Source organism: Hyla sarda, chromosome 6 (assembly GCF_029499605.1).
Source record: "Hyla sarda isolate aHylSar1 chromosome 6, aHylSar1.hap1, whole genome shotgun sequence".
Classification (NCBI taxonomy): domain Eukaryota; kingdom Metazoa; phylum Chordata; class Amphibia; order Anura; family Hylidae; genus Hyla; species Hyla sarda.
The window spans coordinates 126,779,703-126,798,103 of NC_079194.1; the positions used below are offsets into that span (position 1 = coordinate 126,779,703).

General features: G+C 43.3%; 1 protein-coding gene across 1 annotated transcript; it reads right to left on the reverse strand.

The window, feature by feature from the left end:
* Positions 1-3,397: 3,397 nt before the first annotated feature.
* Positions 3,398-7,686, reverse strand: RHO (rhodopsin). The gene is made up of 5 exons (XM_056528326.1): positions 7,326-7,686; positions 6,880-7,048; positions 5,576-5,741; positions 5,211-5,450; positions 3,398-3,565 (listed from the first exon to the last, which is right to left on the reverse strand). Exons 1-5 carry the CDS (start codon positions 7,684-7,686, stop codon positions 3,437-3,439), a joined length of 1,065 nt encoding a protein of 354 aa, XP_056384301.1. The 3' UTR covers positions 3,398-3,436.
* Between the last annotated feature and the right edge of the window lie 10,715 nt (positions 7,687-18,401).

Genomic DNA, 18,401 nt, shown 5'->3' on the forward strand with positions numbered 1-18,401 from the left:
TCTCTGAGAAATCCAGAAATAGTCCAAATCATTCACAATAAGAGGAAGAAGAATAAGATCGCACTCACCAGTCCTATATATTCGTGCTTTTATTTCTGTGAACGGGGGTTACATTTCATATAGCAGGTAAAGGAGCGACACATGTTTCACGCTACATGCGCATCGTCTGGCTCTACTGCTGAAATGACAAACCGCTCCTTTTATACATACAACTTCCTACTATTGATCACTTCACCTGTGCAACAATTGACAATTGGGAGGGATCGATTGCTTTATCAGACAATTTATCACATGTAAGAGTAAATTCGTAGTTTACGTGATCCAGTGCCCATGCGGATTGTTCTACATCGGAAAGACCATAAGGTGTTTACACATAAGGGTGAGAGAACACTGTAGGTCGATCCGCACAGGCATTGGATCAACTCGATTGATAGAATATGTGCAAAAATATCATAATAGTGATTCAACAGTATTGCGTTTTTCTGGTTTAGAACTAGTACCCATATCATATAATGGAGGGAATAGGCAAAAAACTCTACTCCAATGTGAAGCGAAATGGATTTTAAGAACTGAGGCAGAGGGGCCATTGGGTCTGAACGATAAGACGAACATGTCAGTTTTTCTTTAAATGCTATATCTGCTATTGTTGTACTAAAGATCAGTTATGTTCGAGCTAACGACTCATACTAGACACTTTGGAAGTTCCATGTTTTTAATAATGTAATTGAACAACCTGCTCCATATATTATAATGCACTTTACCCTAAAATATATTCTTTCACTCACCCTCTGTTGTCACAGTGGACCAGTTATTTTCTCGGAGTCTCCTGTCCCTGGTGCTTCTGCGCGACTGGGTGGTGCGTTCAGCACCTTAGTGATGCCGGCACAGCCCATCCAGTAGGGGATTCCCCTTTTGGGTGGGCGGGGCTAGCTGTCGTTGAGGCCGGATCGCTCCACCTTTAGCTGTAGTATGCACCGAGGAATTACAGAGAGACTTCGATAGATAGGACCACAGTGAACTTTGAAATCTAGTTAAAGAAATAAAGCAAGATTTCTTTTACTTGTACAGAGTTCACAGCTCCCGTGTCCATGGTTGCCGCGCAACGGGAGACGCGGTCTCTCTGTCAGTGACTCTGCTCCGCTTGAACCAACGGGATCACGATCCTGTTGGAGGAGGGCGGAGTTGGGAGTGGGCTGTGGAGAGGCCGCACCACCCCGTCATGACGCGGTAGCAAGGAGGACCGGCCGGTGTGCGAAAGTACAGGTAAATGCAACCTATTGGTTGAAGTCAATTGTTGCACAGGTGAAGTGATCAATAGTAGGAAGTTGTATGTATAAAAGGAGCGGTTTGTCATTTCATCAGTAGAGCCAGACGATGCGCATGTAGCGTGAAACACGTGTCGCTCCTTTACCTGCCATATGAGATGTAACCCCCGTTCACAGAAATAAAAGCACGAATATATAGGACTGGTGAGTGCGATCTTATTCTTCCTCTTATTGTGAATTATATAATAAGATGAATTATTATGATACCTCTATAATATTGCTGCCCCTTCAAGTAGCGAAAGACCCTCTGGAGGCCATTGAGACATTGTGGCTCCAGTAGTGTAATGGTTCTTTCACCCTCCAGGTCCTTGTAGAGCTGGACCAATCGCATAGGTTGGTAGTATCAAATTATAGAAACATCAAGAGACACACGTTTAAGCAGGAAACGTTTTATGTGGAAATATCTTCTATAACATTGTACAGAAAATAAATTACTACACTTAGGAAATATTATTACAGCATTCATAATCCCCCCAGTATATCCACACATGTATACAGTGTGCATGTACATGTTGATGCAGAGGAAATCTACGCATACATGCACGCCTACACAAAATCTTGCAGGTAAATTCTCTATTTACATCAGAATTGTAACAGTATCACAAATGGACACCGTATCTTGTTTTTTTATTGATATTACAGAGGGGAACCTTTACCCCTTCTGTTGTGCATGGAACATGCTGCATTTACAAGATAGAAGAAATCTGCCTCCGTTCATACAAAATCCATCTACAAAGCATCAACCTGGGGAAGGAGAACATGGTGCCCAAAGTGTCTGCACCTCCTGTCACTGCCAAGTGGAAATGCAAGAAGAAGCGAATAGAGGACATGCAACAATGGTGGCCTACAGTGATCTTGAATGACCTTTGCTGACTAATGGAGTTGGTATGAAAGCTGCCCCAGATTCGCTGGCTTGCATTTCCTGGACAGTGAGCCCACCAGCGCCCCACAAAACCCATGATCTTTCCAGCAGGAAGCTAATGGAGTAAGTAAACCACTGGGCATGGCTTTGATTTAAAGAGGGGGTTTAGGCCATACTTTAGGGGAAATCTGTAAATTCTTATTTAGGGCCCCAGCCTGAAGAGAAAAAAAAATAGTTATGGTTGATTGAAGAAGTTAATGGAACCACTATCTGTACATGAGTCCTGACTGTAAGCTCTATGAGCATAAATGGATTGCTCCATATGCTGTTCTTTGTGCTCCTTAAACATGGAATAGAGGGAGGGTCCTCTCCTGCACAAGCCGAGCTCATAGACATCTCTTGGGGCAACCTACAAGGGTTGTTCCAGGTGGCATAGACATACAGGCGCTCATGAGCAATGTCTTTAGATTCTGTAAGATGCCAATGAATTGAATTTACCTGGGGTTGATGTTTAAAGATGTGCTATTAGTAGGACATGGTGCATGATCCCACGTTTCTCTGGTAGTCTCCTCCCAGCCAGAAGTTCTATACCAATATTTAGTACAAATGTCAGAAGAGATCTCCAGATTTAGGGGTAGCAGGGTCAGGTCTGTCCGGTGGGAACTTCAATTATGCAAAAAGACATTTCATTTTTTTTTTTTTTTTTTATACTTGCAAAGTGCTCTTTATTACAGGTGCAAAGGGTCGGTTTAGCCATCACTATCAGACCTTACCAAGAAAAGCAGAAGACAATGACTGGAAATCTGAAAATATGTTACAAAAATATTCTTCTCTTCTGTTGCATTGCAAAAAAATTAGAGGTATGAACTGGCCCGAGACTGCGCATCAACCCCTGGGAAATGGCGGCTACAGGAGCATTGTCAGGCTGAGAGTCTTGTTTTCTTGGGAGGTGTTTTTAGTAATTAGTGGGGTCTTCTTTTCTTTAAGATATGTACAGTCTCAAAGGAGTTCTTCGTATATATAGAAGACAACCCCTTCGCTGCCGTAAGGGCCCTATTGCATCACAAAGCAATCAAGTCGGTTTCAGCAGCGAAGGGGTTCGGAAGGATTCTTCTTTCTTGAGGAACAGATACGTTTAATATAATGGAAAGGGAACTTTGCGTAATTCGCCACCTTAGCAAGAAGACGGAAATGGGGTGGTGGGAGCTGTGTGAGGCAGCGGACCCTGAGACAGGTCTGGTTAAAGGTCTTATGCAGGAGACACCTGGCTGGAAGACACAGAAGAAGCTTCTGTCTTAGAAGTGGCAGCAGAGGAGGTCTCATCATCACCAAAGGGATTCTTGCCACAGCACAGGGTGGTGATCATGCAGTTACGGAACTGTGGAGGAAAAGCAGAGATGTCAGTGACTGTGGTCATCTGAGGAAGCTGGAGAAATGGGGACAGGAGTTCTTCAATAAGTAGGTAACTGGGGGGAATGAATGTGGTTGGCAGAAGCCTGGAATGGTGTCTACACATCTGGAGGTCCAGGCCACCGGGAGGACATAGGGCTGGAAGCGAAGTGCTCAGAGGCTACGCCGGTCATTCACGCGTTAATGCGCGCTTCTTCCAGCCTCCAGAGAGGCCGGAAGAAGCTCGCATAGATGTGTGAAATGACCTGCGTAGCCTCTGAGCACTTCGCTTCCAGCCCTATGTCCTCCCGGTGGCCCGGACCTCCGGATGTATAGACACCATAGTTGGGGTGAGTGCATACTATTGTTCTTTGTGTTAATTACATTGTTACTACAGCTTTATTGCATACACCCCGCAGGTGTTGAGTATCTCACAGGATTCCTAGCCACCTCTGCTTATATATCCCTCCAGCATTGGTATCACATGACGTGGTGCTCTCCTCTTCATTTCTCTACTTTGCTGTGTATCTATAATAAGTGATGTCAACTTAGCTGCATTTTCTTAGGCTGCTGCTCTGTCCTTCCTCCATGATTTCCGCTGCAGCTCTTTTTGCTCATATTGACTACTGTGGATTAGCACCATCTCACCAGGAAGTCAGTAAGTACATGTAGAGATTTTTTCTATCACAGTAAGGGCAGAATACACATCAAGTAACTAAAAACTGTGACAAGACTCAGGAAATTGCTGACTGTGGGATAGGAGCCTCAATAAGGCAAATATACTCAGTTACTGGCTTTATATCCCATTTTGTGAGGACTCCTTTTTCCTCATTTGTCATAGTCTTTAGGCTCAGCTCACATTAGTCTAAGGCTAAGGCTTTCAGTCTTTGGTCAGCTGTCCCTCAGCAAAAAGTGAAAAGTGATGACAACGTACAGCCTGACCTTCTCCCGGCAGGCTCATTGAATTCAGTGTAAATTAAACTTGGATTGGTCCGTTACTACCAATAGTTGTGGCTCATGTACTCAGGAGTGGTGAATGGTCACAAGTTTTGCACATGTTGAAACCATCTATAAAGAGGTAATAATATCTGAAATAAAATACTCTGGATGGTATTGATATTGATGTCTACCCATTTTAACATACTGATGTGCAATTTATAGATCAATTCTTTCCTCCATGCTTTAATTTGGATCTCAATTGTTATATCTCACATGTATTTTTCATGATGGTGTTAAAGAAATATGTATTATTTAATACAGCAGAGGTGTTGACTCAGTTTGCATATGTTTGGTCTATTTCTCGAATGTAAGTATGATCTGTGTGGGACTCAAAAATGGGGTCGACTACTTCAAGCTCAAGCAAGTTAGCATTTGTTTTTTAATATATTGCCAATAGACAGCCCAACATAACCCTATAGACATGGTCTGACTGTCAGCTGTCACTTCAGGTCATCAAACCCACAGATGGGTAGAGACTAATGGCCATGGAAGTAAAAATACATCTGCAGTAGGCTCATGTGAACCCAGCCTGAGTGTAGAAATCCATAACATTGTGTCTATAAATAATCAAGAGACTGTGGGTTGGACTACAGATTGTACCGAAGACTTTTAAGGTGGTTTTAAGCTATACATACCTGCTTGTTGAGCATAATGTAGATGACAGGGTTGTAGATGGCAGAACTCTTGGCAAAGAAAGCTGGTACGGTCATGAAGACTGGGCCAAATTCAGAGCCTTGATGGGTGAAGATGAAGAAAGCGACTGTGGCATAGGGAACCCAACAAATCAGGAAGAAAACAACCATAATAATGACCATTCTTGTGACTTCTTTCTCGGCCTTCTGGGTGGTGGCTGATTCTTGCTGTTGAGCTGCAGCCTGTGGATTGAGGACAAGAGTGAAATGAATGCACATATCTCAACAAAGAGGCATCACTTACTCATAGTGGTGGCAATACCAAAACTGAGATCCTCATACCTTCGGGCTATCACTTGTTTGCTCACCTCTTTCACAGTGCACACCAGGCGGCCATAACAAAAGGAAATGATAATCAGGGGGATGAGGAAGTGGACGATGAACATGTAGATCACAAAGGACTCATTGTTGACCTCGGGCTTCAAGGTGTAGTAGTCAACTCCACATGAGCATTGCATTCCCTCAGGGATGTATCTGAGAACAATATAGAAATTAATACCACTTGGTGGCAGAGGCATGACTTAAAAATGTTTGCATATTTTTTCACAATCAAGTAAATAGTGATCTATTTGTGTATGTATGTTATATGTGATGGGATTAGATACACTAGATAAGCGGACAGTACTACTCATGATAGATTAAGAAAGATTAAAGGGGTTGTACCACAAATAACATTTATTTCTTATCCACAGCTATCACACGTGTGCAATGCCATTAGCTGTACCAATGAAGAAGGGGACTCAGTTTTCATGTTCTCTTGATCTGTGGGGGCCCCAGTGATCAGGCCTTCAGCGGTCATAGATAGATCATGTAGATAGTATCAGGGTGCGTTCACACGCTAGTAACTAGCAGCGGGTTTCCCACTGCGGGAAACTCACTGCCAGTTACGCTACCATTCATTTGAATGGGTCCGTGGACAGTCCGCAAATCTGACACTATTGCAGACTGTCTGTGGACCCATTTAAATCAATGGTAGTGTAACTCGCAGCAGGATTCCTGCAGTGGGAAACCCGCTGCTAGTAATAGCTTGTGAATGCACCCTTACACAAGATAGGCTAAAATACAATAATAATAAAGCAGACAGTATCTATCACACGTGAAAACCTTAGATGCACAAGCTCAACAGATTGTATCACACAAACCTGTGTCTAGCTACATTAATGGTCTATTCACATGTACATTATTCTGCGCAGATTTGATGCACAGGATTTTCTGCTGCAGACTTCAATGTAGACTGAATGACTGAACACAGCTTCAAATCCTGCTCATGAAAGCTGGGCATCAAATCTGTGAAGAATACTGTACGTGTGAATAGACCCTAAAGGTATTATCCAGGATTAAAAATCTGATCTGTTTTCTTCCAAAAACAGCACCACGCCTGTCCTCAGGTTGTGTGTGGTATTGCAGCTTAGTTCCACTGAAATAAATGGAGCCAAGTTGTAATACCACACACAACCTTAGAACAGGTGTGGTGCTGTGTTTGGAAGAAATTAGCTCTTGTTTTCTATTCCTGGATAACCATTTTAGCTATTATTTTAAATTTAAATAATTCAGTAACATTACATTACGGGTGTAGTGTTAAATGGTTAGTTATATATGGATCTAGACATACCTAGACCATCCAAAGAGTGGAGGAGCAGCACAGGCCATAGCCATTATCCAGGTGAATGCCACACCCATGATAGCATGGTTCTCACCGAATCGGAAGTTGCTCATGGGCTTACAGACGACCATATATCGTTCAATGGCCAAGACCACCAGGGACCAAAGGGCAATTTCACCTGTCAGAGAGAAAAGCAGAAGTTGAGAAATAATCTTGGAAAACGTCTTTCATAATACACCACATCAAAGTCTTAGATGATAAAGGTACAGATGGCATCTACTTCCTCAAAGGTTGAGATATTGAAAGTTTTTACAACCACTCACCCCATGCCAATAACTATTTGTATTTTACATCATGGGTGACATTCCCAACTAAAGGATCTGTCACCTCATAAACCAAGAGACCCCAGACCTATTGCCCAGCTTAGGGTGTGAATATCCAGAAGAATTACTTACCACCAAGGGTAGCAAAGAAGCCTTCAACAGTGCAACCAGTATGACCAAAGACGAAATATCCGTGCATTGAGCTGTACATTGTAATGGTGAATCCACACAGGACCATGAAGTGATTGGCAAATGCCAAATTCAGCAGGATATAGTTTAGGGGTGTTCGGAGTTTCTTGTGCTGGATGGTGACATACAAGGTCATGAAGTTGATAGGGAGCCCGAGGAGTATGAGCAAGAACATGTATGCGGCCAAAATTGAATATTGCCATGGCTCTGCCAGGTAATACTGAGGGTATTCAAATGGGCTTCGTACCACCCCAGTCTTGTTGGACATGGGCACGTAAAAATTTGGGCCTTCTGTTCCATTCATAGTGGCAGCTCTTTAAAGGCCTCCTCCCCAATCTAGAAAGAAACCCCTTTTGTGTTTCTCCTTCCCTCCGGGACACCCAAGAAAGCCTGTGTTCCTGACAAAGCTGCTCTACAGAGTGAGCGCAGTACCCCAGCTCTTTATAACGTGCCACCTTCAGTAATCTGCCATTGCCAGTGTCAGCACCAAAGGATTTAGGTCTCTATTAATCATTTGTAATCCAAGCTAAGGTTGCAAAGTGTTAATTGGCTTCTCATAAACGTATTAAGACTACACCTGTCTCACCATTAAACACAGGAAAGGAAAGTGACAGGGGCACAAATCCAGGTCATACAATGAAACAGGGGCCTCAATTCAGACCAGCACTATAATATGTCTCATATCCCTCATAATCAATGATCAAAATTGTGGGATTTGGGGGCCACATGAAAATGTAAGCATATGTCCATCTTTAAATGCTGCATTACATATAGAATTCACCCACTTAAAGGGAACCTTTCAACTTCTTCTGCCCCCCCAAACTGTCCCTACTACCTTACAGATGTAGAAAAATTTTCAAAAAAATGAAGTATTTCTCACAGAAAAGGATTGCAGTAACACACGTTTTGCTATACACATGTTTATTCCCTTTGTGTGTATTGGAACTAAACAAAAAAATGGAGGAAAAAAAGCAAATTGGACATAATGTCACCAAACTCCAAAAATGGGCTGGACAAAATTATTGGTACCTTTAACTTAATATTTGGTTGCACACCCTTTGGAAAAAATAACTGAAATCAGTAATTTCCTATAACCATCAATAAGCTTCTTACACCTCTCAGCTGGAATGTTGGACCACTCTTTCTTTGCAAACTTCTCCAGGTCTCTCTTATTGGAAGGGCGCCTTTTCCCAACAGAAATTTTAAGATCTATCCACAGGTGTTCAATGGGATTTACATCTGGACTCATTGCTGCCACTTCAGAACTCTCCAGTGCTTTGTTGCCATTCATTTCTGGCTGCTTTTTGACGTATGTTTGGGGTCATTGTCCTGCTGGAAGTCCCAAGATCTCGGACGCAAACCCAGCTTTCTGACTCTGGGCTGTACAGTGCGACCCAAAATCCTTTTGTAATCCTTGGATTTCATGATGTCTTGCACACATTCAAGGCACCCAGTGCCAGAGGCAGCAAAACAACCCCAGAACATCATTGAACCTCCACCATATTTCACTGTAGGCACTGTGTTCTTTTCTTTGTAGGCCTCATTCTGTTTTTAGTAAACAGTAGAATTATGTGCTTTACCAAAAAGCTCTAACTTGGTCTCATCTGTCCACAAGACGTTTTCCCAGAAGGATTTTGGCTTACTCAAGTTCATTTTGGCAAAATGTAGTCTTGCTTTTTTATGTTTCTGTGTCAGCCGTGGGGTCCTCCTTGGTCTTCTGCCATAGTGATTAATTTCATTTAAATGTTGATGGATAGTTTGCGCTGACAGGACAGCTTGAATATCTTTGGAACTTGTTTGGGGCTGCTTATCCACCATCCCCGGATTATCCTGCATTGATACCTTTCATAAATTTTTCTCTTCCGTTCACTCCCAGGGAGATTAGCTACAGTACCATGGGTTGCAAACTTCTTGATAATGTTGGCACTGTGGACAAAGGAAAATCTAGACCTCTGGAGATGAACATGTACCCTTAAGATTGTTGATATTTTTCCACAATTTTGGTTCTCAAGTCCTCAGACTTCTCCTCTTTCTGTTGTCCATGCTTAGTGTGGCTTACACAGACACACAATGCAAAGACTAAGTGAACTTCTCTCCTTTTATCTTCTTTCAGGTGTGATTTTATATTGCCCACACCTGTTATTTGCCCCAGGTGAGTTTAAAGGAGCATCACATGCTTGAAACAATCTTATTTTTCCACAATTTTGAAAGGGTGCCAATAATTTTGACCAGCCCATTTTTGGAGTTTGGTGTGACATTATGTCCAATTTGCTTTTTTTCCTCCATTTATTGGTTTAGTTCTCATACATACAAAGGGAATAAACGTGTATAGCTAAGCAAAACAAAACTTCTAGAAGTTTCTGCCATCTGCACACAGGTTTTTTTGGAGCTTAGCCATTGGACAATTGGTCATCTCTCTTACCAACAGAAAGATAAAAACAAAAAAGGTGCACTCCTGGTCCAGTATGGCCAGACACAGATTCCCCTAAAAACAGCAGTTTTGCTTACCGGAGGGGGTTATACTGAGGGCACAACACCTTGGCTTGCCTGTAGACTTGCTGGGGTCTGTAGTGGTGCAGGGTGGCTGATGCAGCGGCCTCTCGATGTTGTGAAGATCCTTTGAAGGCCTTTCTCCCCTGATTACTTAGTTTGGAGGGGTGGCAAGCTCTAGGCAGAGTCCTGGATGCTCCAAACGTTTTACATTTAAGGATAATGGTGGCAACTGTGCTCCTTGGAACTTTCGATTCAGTACAAGTTTTGTTCTTTTACCCAGATCTGTGGTCCACACAATCCTGTCTCTGAGCTCTACAGGAAGTTCTTTCTCCTCATGACTTCATTTGTTTTTACTGATATACATCATCTGTCATGTCATGTCATGTCATCTGTTAGATCTTATATACACAGGGCTGTTTCTTTCCAAATTATATCAAATCAACTAAATTTACCATAGATGACTCCTATCAAGGTGTAGAAACATCTTAAAGATGTTGAAATGAAATTTTAGTTTACATTTTTAATAAATTAGGAAACAATTCTAAAACTCTATTTTTACATTGCACTGAATACAAAATGATGGAGAAAAAATAGATTTGTTTTTATTTTATGTGAAATAAGTGACAGGTTCTGAAAACTGTCCCAATGCATTGTATATTACATCATTTATCCTGTACTAATCCTTAGTTATATTGTGTATTGTATGCCAGAGCTGTACTTAAAGGGGTACTCTGGTAGAAATTTTTTTTAGCTTCTGTATACTACAGAGGAAGTTGTGTAGTTCTTTTCAGTCTGACCACAGTGCTCTCTGCTGACCCCTCTGTCCATGTCAGGAACTGTCCAGAGCAGGAGAGGTTTGCTATGGGGATTTGCTCCTGTTCTGGACAGTTCCTGACATGGACAGAGGTGTCAGCAGAAAGCACTGTGGTCGGACAGAAAGGAAATTCAAAACGAAAAAAACTTCCTGTGGAGTATACAACAGCTGATTAGTACTGGAAGGGTTAAGATTTTTGAATAGAAGTAATTTAAAAATCTGTATAACTTTCTGGATCCAGTTGATATGAAAATAATTGTTTTCCACCGAAGTACCCCTTTAATATTCTGTGGGTGGGGGTCACTGTGTATATAATGTGATGACTTGCTCTTGCAGATAGGTGCGGTTGCAGTATAGAGGCAAGGAAACTACTTTTCAAATCCAAGTTCCGTGTTTTATTCACACTTGGCAAAAACAGTCTTAGATGCAGTTCAAAGAAAAACGTAATAAAAGTCCACCTGTATTCCTTAGGTGTTGGTTCACACCTGAGACCATGCCATGCAGCATCAAGCAAGTCTTTTCCAGGCCTCCAGGTACACATGCTCTGGCTTTCTCTGTGCGGGCTGGTGTACCCTGTACGTCACCTCCCCTACTTTTTCGATCACTTCGTAGGGACCTTGCCACCTAGCCAGAAACTTACTGTCAACCATAGGTACCAGAATCAAAACCCGATCTCCCGGGTTAAAATTCCGTACCCGATCCTGGTGATTATAGCCTCTACTCTGGGCCCGCTGAGATGCCTCCATATGTTCCCTGACCAAGGGCAACACTGTTTCCATCCATGCTAGCAAATGAGTGACATACTCAACCACACTTTTGTGCGGCGTGGGCTGTTGTTCTTACACCTCTTTGGCTATGTCTAACAGACCAAGTGGATGTCTGCCGTACAGAAGTTCAAAGGGCGAGAATCCAGTAGAGGCCTGGGGCATAGGGTAACTTTGTGGCAACGGCCACCTCATGAGTCCAGCGGCCAGTCGTTGTTGACAAAGTCCCCAGGACAGTGGGATAGTCTTTTAAGTCCCCGTGTATGCCGAAGACTCCCGTTTGTCGGCCCTTATACTCAGTAGGCGGCACCAGGTTGGACCTCACCAAAGTCACCATGCTACCTGAGTCTATTAGTGCCACCACGACACTATCTCCCACCTTTACCTGGCAGAGGTGATCACAGTCCCCTGCCCTGGGGACACCGGTGGCACACAGTCTCTGGGCATATAGGGACGGGCGGAGTGCATTGTTGGTGTCCATAGGTTCTTGCTGCTGTGGACAATTAGCCCTAACATGTCCTGGTTCGTGACAGTCCCAACATAGCAATGGGGCAGGGCTTTTAGGGCTTTCCAGCTGCCTGGACAAGGGTGGGGACCTCCTGGGTTTAACCGCCCCCTCCCACAGTTTTATGGTGGCCTCGAACCTTTCTACGAGGTCTGCCATTCCCAGTGTGTTGCTAGGGGACGCCTGGCCAATCCAGCTCTGGAGGGAGTAAGGCAGAGCCCTCCAGAACATATCGGCCAGGAGTCAATCCAGCATGGCAGCGGGACTCAACACCTCCGGCTGCAGCCACTTCAGCAGGCATTGCAATAGGTCTTAAAGGAGCACTCTAGTGCAGAGTATTCCTGCTCCGTCCTGCCCGGGCTTCAAAATAAACGAAAATGAACCATCACTCACCTCCCTGGGTTCCCGCGGAGCGCCACTACAGCTGATCGGTCCTCCGGTGCATCTCCTTCATACTTCTGGGTGTAACGAAGTGTCACATGGCGCTCAGCTTATCACCGGCCAAGGCAGAACATAGCAGCTGCCGGCGATAGGCTGAGCGCCATGTGACGCTTCGTTACACCCGGAAGTATGAAGGAGATGGTCCGGAGGACCGATCAGCTGTAGTGGCGCTCCGCGGGAACCCAGGGAGGTGAGTGTTGGTTCATTTTCATTTATTTTGCAGCCCGGGCAGGACGGAGCAGGAATACTCTGCACTAGAGTACTCCTTTAATAATGTGGCCGGACTGGCTCAGCTGGCTTATATTCCCACTGCCTTACCCGCTGGGCCCGGACCCACACATTCACCCCCAGTCTTGCCAGAATCTCACCCTTGATGGTGTCATAATCAGCAGCCTGGTCATCGGGCAAGTCAAAGTACGCCTGCTGGGACCCCGACATCATAAACGAAGCGATGACCTCAGCCCACTGGTTCCAGGGTAACTTCTCCCTCATGGCCACTTTTTCAAAAACCACAAGGTAGGCTTCGACATCATCCGAGGGGGTCATCTTGGGGATCTCCATCCGCACGACTTTCCGGACATCAGGGCTGGCCCGGGTTGTCAATGCAGTTTGTAACAGCGTGCTGTAACAGCAGCTGGTTGGTTTCCTGCTGGTACTTGTTGGCCTCCATGAGTGCTTTCATAACAGCCTCCATTTTGGCAACACTGCGGTCACTGTTTTGCCTTGACTCTCTGGAGAAAACGCTCCCGCTGTACTGTCAGTCACTTGTCGGCAGGATCATTGCCCCTAGCAACCACTCCCAACAGGTCATCCTAAGGCTTAGTTCTTAGCAAACAGCATGCTGCAACTCAATTGCTGACCTCACTGCGTTGGCTGACCTCATCCTCCACCAAATGTGATGACTCGCTCTTGCAGACAGGTGTGGTTGCAGTATAGAGGCAAGGAAACAGTACTTTTCAAATCAAAGTTCCTTGTTTTATTCACACTTGGCAAACAGCAAAAACAGTCTTAAATGCAGTTCAAAGAAAAACGTAATAAAAGTCCACCTGTATTCCTTAGGTGTTTGTTCACACCTGAGTCCATGCCATGCAGCATCAAGCAAGTCTTTTCCAGGCCTCCGGGCAGACTGTTCACCAGCTTCCAAACTCTCAGGGAAGAACTCCCTGAGTTCAGCTCTCTCTGGCAGTGTGAGCTGCAACTAGCAAATCCCCCTCAGCTGGTGAAGCAAGCCGCCTTTAAGGCCAACAAAAGGCAACCTGGATTGTGGGGAATGATCCCCACCCTGCACTTGACCATTCCCAGTAAGAGCCGTCCCGGCTTCCAGCCATACTACGGCCACAGTGTCAGTCTGCATCGCAGCACAGACACTGAATAATACCGGGGGATATAAAACCTGTGTGGAAACCTAGCCTAATACAGGCTATAATTCCGGATCAGTGCAGGATAAGTCATTTAAAGGGGTACTCCGGCGCTAAGACATCTTATCCCCTATCCAAAGAATAGGGGATAAGATGCCTGATCGCAGTGGTCCTGCCGCTGGGGACCCCTGTGATTTTGCACGCAGCACCCCATTAGAATCATTCCCAGGAGCACGTTCGCTCCGGGTCTGATTACTGGCGATCACAGGGGCCGAAGTAGTGTGATATCACGGCCCTGCCCCTTTTTTTTTTCGGGTTTTCTTAGCAAAATGGAGAGTTAGTCAGGGCTTTTTCAATTCTGGCGCAAATTCTGGCGCAACCAGAATCTGGCGCACAACCCGACAAAACGTGTCGGGTTTGCAATAGTAAATGAGGGCCTATGTCCTTTGAAAAAGCGCGGAAAGGACAGAAGGCTTGGTGATGTCACTATGATGTCACCATGGAGGGAAGGATGTGGGAGGGGTGTGCAAATATCATTTGTAGGGATAGAGAATAATACTTCTTGGTGCCGTGCTGAGTTATATCGAGCACGTAACATGGAAGGAGTACTGCAGATACATGTTCATGTATCAGTAAAATGATAAAACAATACATGGAAAATAATCAATATATTACATGCAGAAAACAACTCATATAAAAATGCTTGTAGTTGACATATAAGTAACTTGTGACCAAGTTTCATGTTAATATCTTTAGCCGTTTGGAAGTGATGCTGGAACATATACACATACACACACACAGTCACACACACACATTGAGTTTTATATATAGATAGATAATATAAAATGAAAAAATGCAGCACATCCAGTAATACTACCACGGGTGCCCAGCGTCCAGCGATTGGAACGTTGTTGGAGTGCTGCGCCATTGATTTCTGTGGACTGTCTAGATAGATAGATAGATAGATTTTGTTGAGCTTCAGTGAGTGCCCATTGTATGGGTCTGATCATGGCAAGTGTTTGCTCTCTCCTCCGCTATCCTTTCCCTGCGCTTCCTCTTTTGACTTTTTTCATTGTTAGTGCTGAAGCTACGAAGGGTCTTTCCTGACCGTAACAATAAACCTTCCCCTTTGTATGTATATTAGATTGCTTATCTTCCATTGGGTTACACTGCACTCAGTTTATAAAGCCCCGGCATTACTGCAGGTTCCTAGTTTGCTGCGGTAGGTAACATGTTAACTGCAATCCCTGGAGAAGATCCTGCAGCATCAGTAAAACCCCTTTAATTACTGTCCATGGAGCTCTTAAGTCATTAATCCTGTCAATCATCCTGAGGATAAATAGCTGCACATTCTCCTTCATGGACTCCGGAGGGAAAAGATGTCACAGAATGTGAACTACAACCCCAGATTATGAATTTAGTATAATGACAAAACTTTATGTCAAAATTCTGCTATCAACAGCTACCGTGAGTGATACTGTCTGCTGAGCCCCTGTATCTACTCCCCTTGGTGACCCCCACACTTAAAGGGTAGTTACCCATCTTTTGTACTTCGTGGTATAAACACAATAGCTAAATATTTTGGCTCCATAAATAACCTCAAACACATAAAATGAAATTGTACCTGTTTTATCAGATCAAGTCATTTGCATTTCTAGAACAAATACTGGTAGGACTGTAAGATGCTTCTTTGACAAAAAGAATTATCAACTGAAACAATGAGGAAACAAAATAAGAGAAAAAAGGGGCACTCCCTTGTATAGATTTTAGGCTATGTGAGGCCAACCACCACACCTATGTGGAGTACTAACCTTTTGGATTTGCGCTACTAATAGGCACAACTCTATGGTAGGCAGAAAAAAAGAATAAGTCAGCTGCTGCACTGTGACCGAATCCAATGGCAGCCTGAGGCGGATCAATGTAGACAATATTCAAAATGGAAATGAAAGAAGGGTCTTTGTGGTGTTGCCAAATGACTAGTACATAAACAGTCACAGACGGTGCATAGGACAAAAGATTTTATTAATGGAAAGCAATGTGACAACACTTCTAAAAATATGTTAAATCATCATATATGTAAGTAAAAAAATTATATATGTATACATATATACTAGCTAAGTACCCGGCGTTGCCCAGTTTTTCCTTCCAAATCCTTGTTGGGGAGGAAAAGCAGCAAAGAAGGAAGCTTTTGACCTCTTATCCCGTCCTCATATCCCGACCTTATATACTGACCTCATAGGTCGTCCTCATATCCTGTCCTCAGGTAGGGCTAAGTTGTGATGAAGATATTGTAAGTCGAAAATAGAAGGGGATATGGCTTTGTGGTAGTGGGTGGGTGTGATTTGCAAGCCAGACCGATGCACAAAACGGGTAGAAAATAAAAAGGGGTGCAGCTTAAAGGGTGGGCGTGTCTTTGCAACATGAGGCATAGCATGTGGGGAGGGTGTGGCTTACCAGCCGGACTGACACATTTACCCGGAGATGCAGAGCAGAGTTTGTGGAGTGAGGTACTGGAAGTCCATTATACTTGAGACTTGAAACAACATTCCAATCCTTCACATGAGGGGGTAGGTAAGGGTTAATTTAACTATCATATATTTTTATTTGACATGTAAGTAACATACGACCAAATATTATCGAAATATCTACAGAAGCACAGAAGTTATGCTGAAACATACTTTTCCCATAGATTTGCATGGGACTTTAAACAAACACCCCAACCCTCGCAAATGGGGGTATGTTAGGGTTAAATTAACTATCCTATGTTTGTTGTTGACATATAAGTAACATGTGACCAAGTTTCATGTTAATATCTTTAGCCGTTTGGAAGTGATGCTGGAACATATACATACACACACATACACACATTAAGTTTTATATATATATATATATATATATATATATATATATATACTAGCTGAGTACCCGGCGTTGTCCGGTTTTTCCTTCCTAATCTTTGTTGGGGAGGAAAATCAACAAAGGAGGAAGCTTTTGACTTCATATCCCGACCTCATATCCCGTCATCATATCTCGACCTCATATCCCGTCATCATATCTCGACCTCATATCCCATCCTCATATCTCGACCTCATATCCCGTCCTCCTATCTCGACCTCATATACCAACCTCCTATCCAGACCCCCTATCCCGTCCTCCTATCCCGACCTCCTATCCCGACCTCATATCCCATCCTCATATCTCGACCTCCTATCCCGACCTCCTATCCTCATATCCTGTCCTCAAGTGGGACTGATTTGTGATGAAGATACTGTAAGCTGGAAATAGAAGGGGGCGTGGCTTTGTGGGACTGGGTGTGATTTGCAAGCAAGACCGATGCACAAAAAGGGTAGATAATAAAATGGGTGGGGCTTAAAATGTGGGTGTATCTTTGTGAGATGGGGTGTGACACATTCACCAGGAGATGCAGAATGGAGCTTGTGGAGTAAGGTACTGGAAGTCCCATAAACTTGCATGGGACTTGAAACAAAAACCCATCTTTTATATAAGGGTGTAGATAAGGGTTAATTTAACTATCATATCTTTTTATTTGACATATAAGTAAGATGTGTACCAGGTATTATTGAAATATCTCCAGCTGTACGGAAGTTATGTGGGAACATACATTTCCTATTGATTTGCATGGGACTTTAAACAAAAACCCCGACCCTCACAAATGGGGGTAGTTAAAGGAGAACTCCGGAATATAAAAATTGTCGCCCATACTGCCGGCAGTAAAAAAAATTAAAATATTTACATAAGTATATTGTCAAAAATACAGAGGGTTAGCAAGCAAGAATACAGTCAAATTGGTTATGCATTGTAAATTTCATGTGTTAAATGGAAATCTACATTAAGGCCAGAGGGTCTCAAAGTGTTAAGTTCATAGATCCATGGTAACTCTTTAAGTTTGAGCATTGCCACTCTATTGCCACCTCATTTGGGTATCGGCACATGATCAATTAACAGAAATTTTAGGTCTTTCTCACAATGCCCATATTCCATAAAATGACTAGGGACTGGCAGATCAGTCCGTTGTTTGCGAATAGAATAACGATGCTAATTTAGTCTTGTCTTGGCAACTAGTGTGGTCTCACCCACGGACAATAAATTGCAGGGGCGTTGCTAGATATATATAACGTGGCTCGAATCACATGTAAGATAGTATCGATTTGCATACCTTTTACCAGTTTTTGGATGAATGAATTCTTTTCCCTTCATCATGAAGGTGCAATTGACGCAGGTGCAACATGGAAAAGAGCCCTTATTGGCTACTGTCAGGTACTTTTGTTTAGGTTTCTCAAGGGACACGTTTATAGAGTGGCAATGCTCAAACGTAAAGAGTCACGATGGATCTATGAACTTCACACTTTGAGACCCTCTGGCCTTAATGTAGATTTCCATGTTTACATGAAATTTACAATGCATAACCAATTTGACTGTATTCTTGCTTGCTGACCCTCTGTATTTTTGACAATATACTTATGTAAATATTTTTATTTTTCTAGATTACTGGACACTGGAGATGGGATTCACTCACTCAAGAATTCTACACTTTATTTCTTGATTTTTTATTGAGAACAGCACACGCCTTCACAATAAGAACTGTACTACAAAGGATGCATTACATCATGAAGCCATCAATAT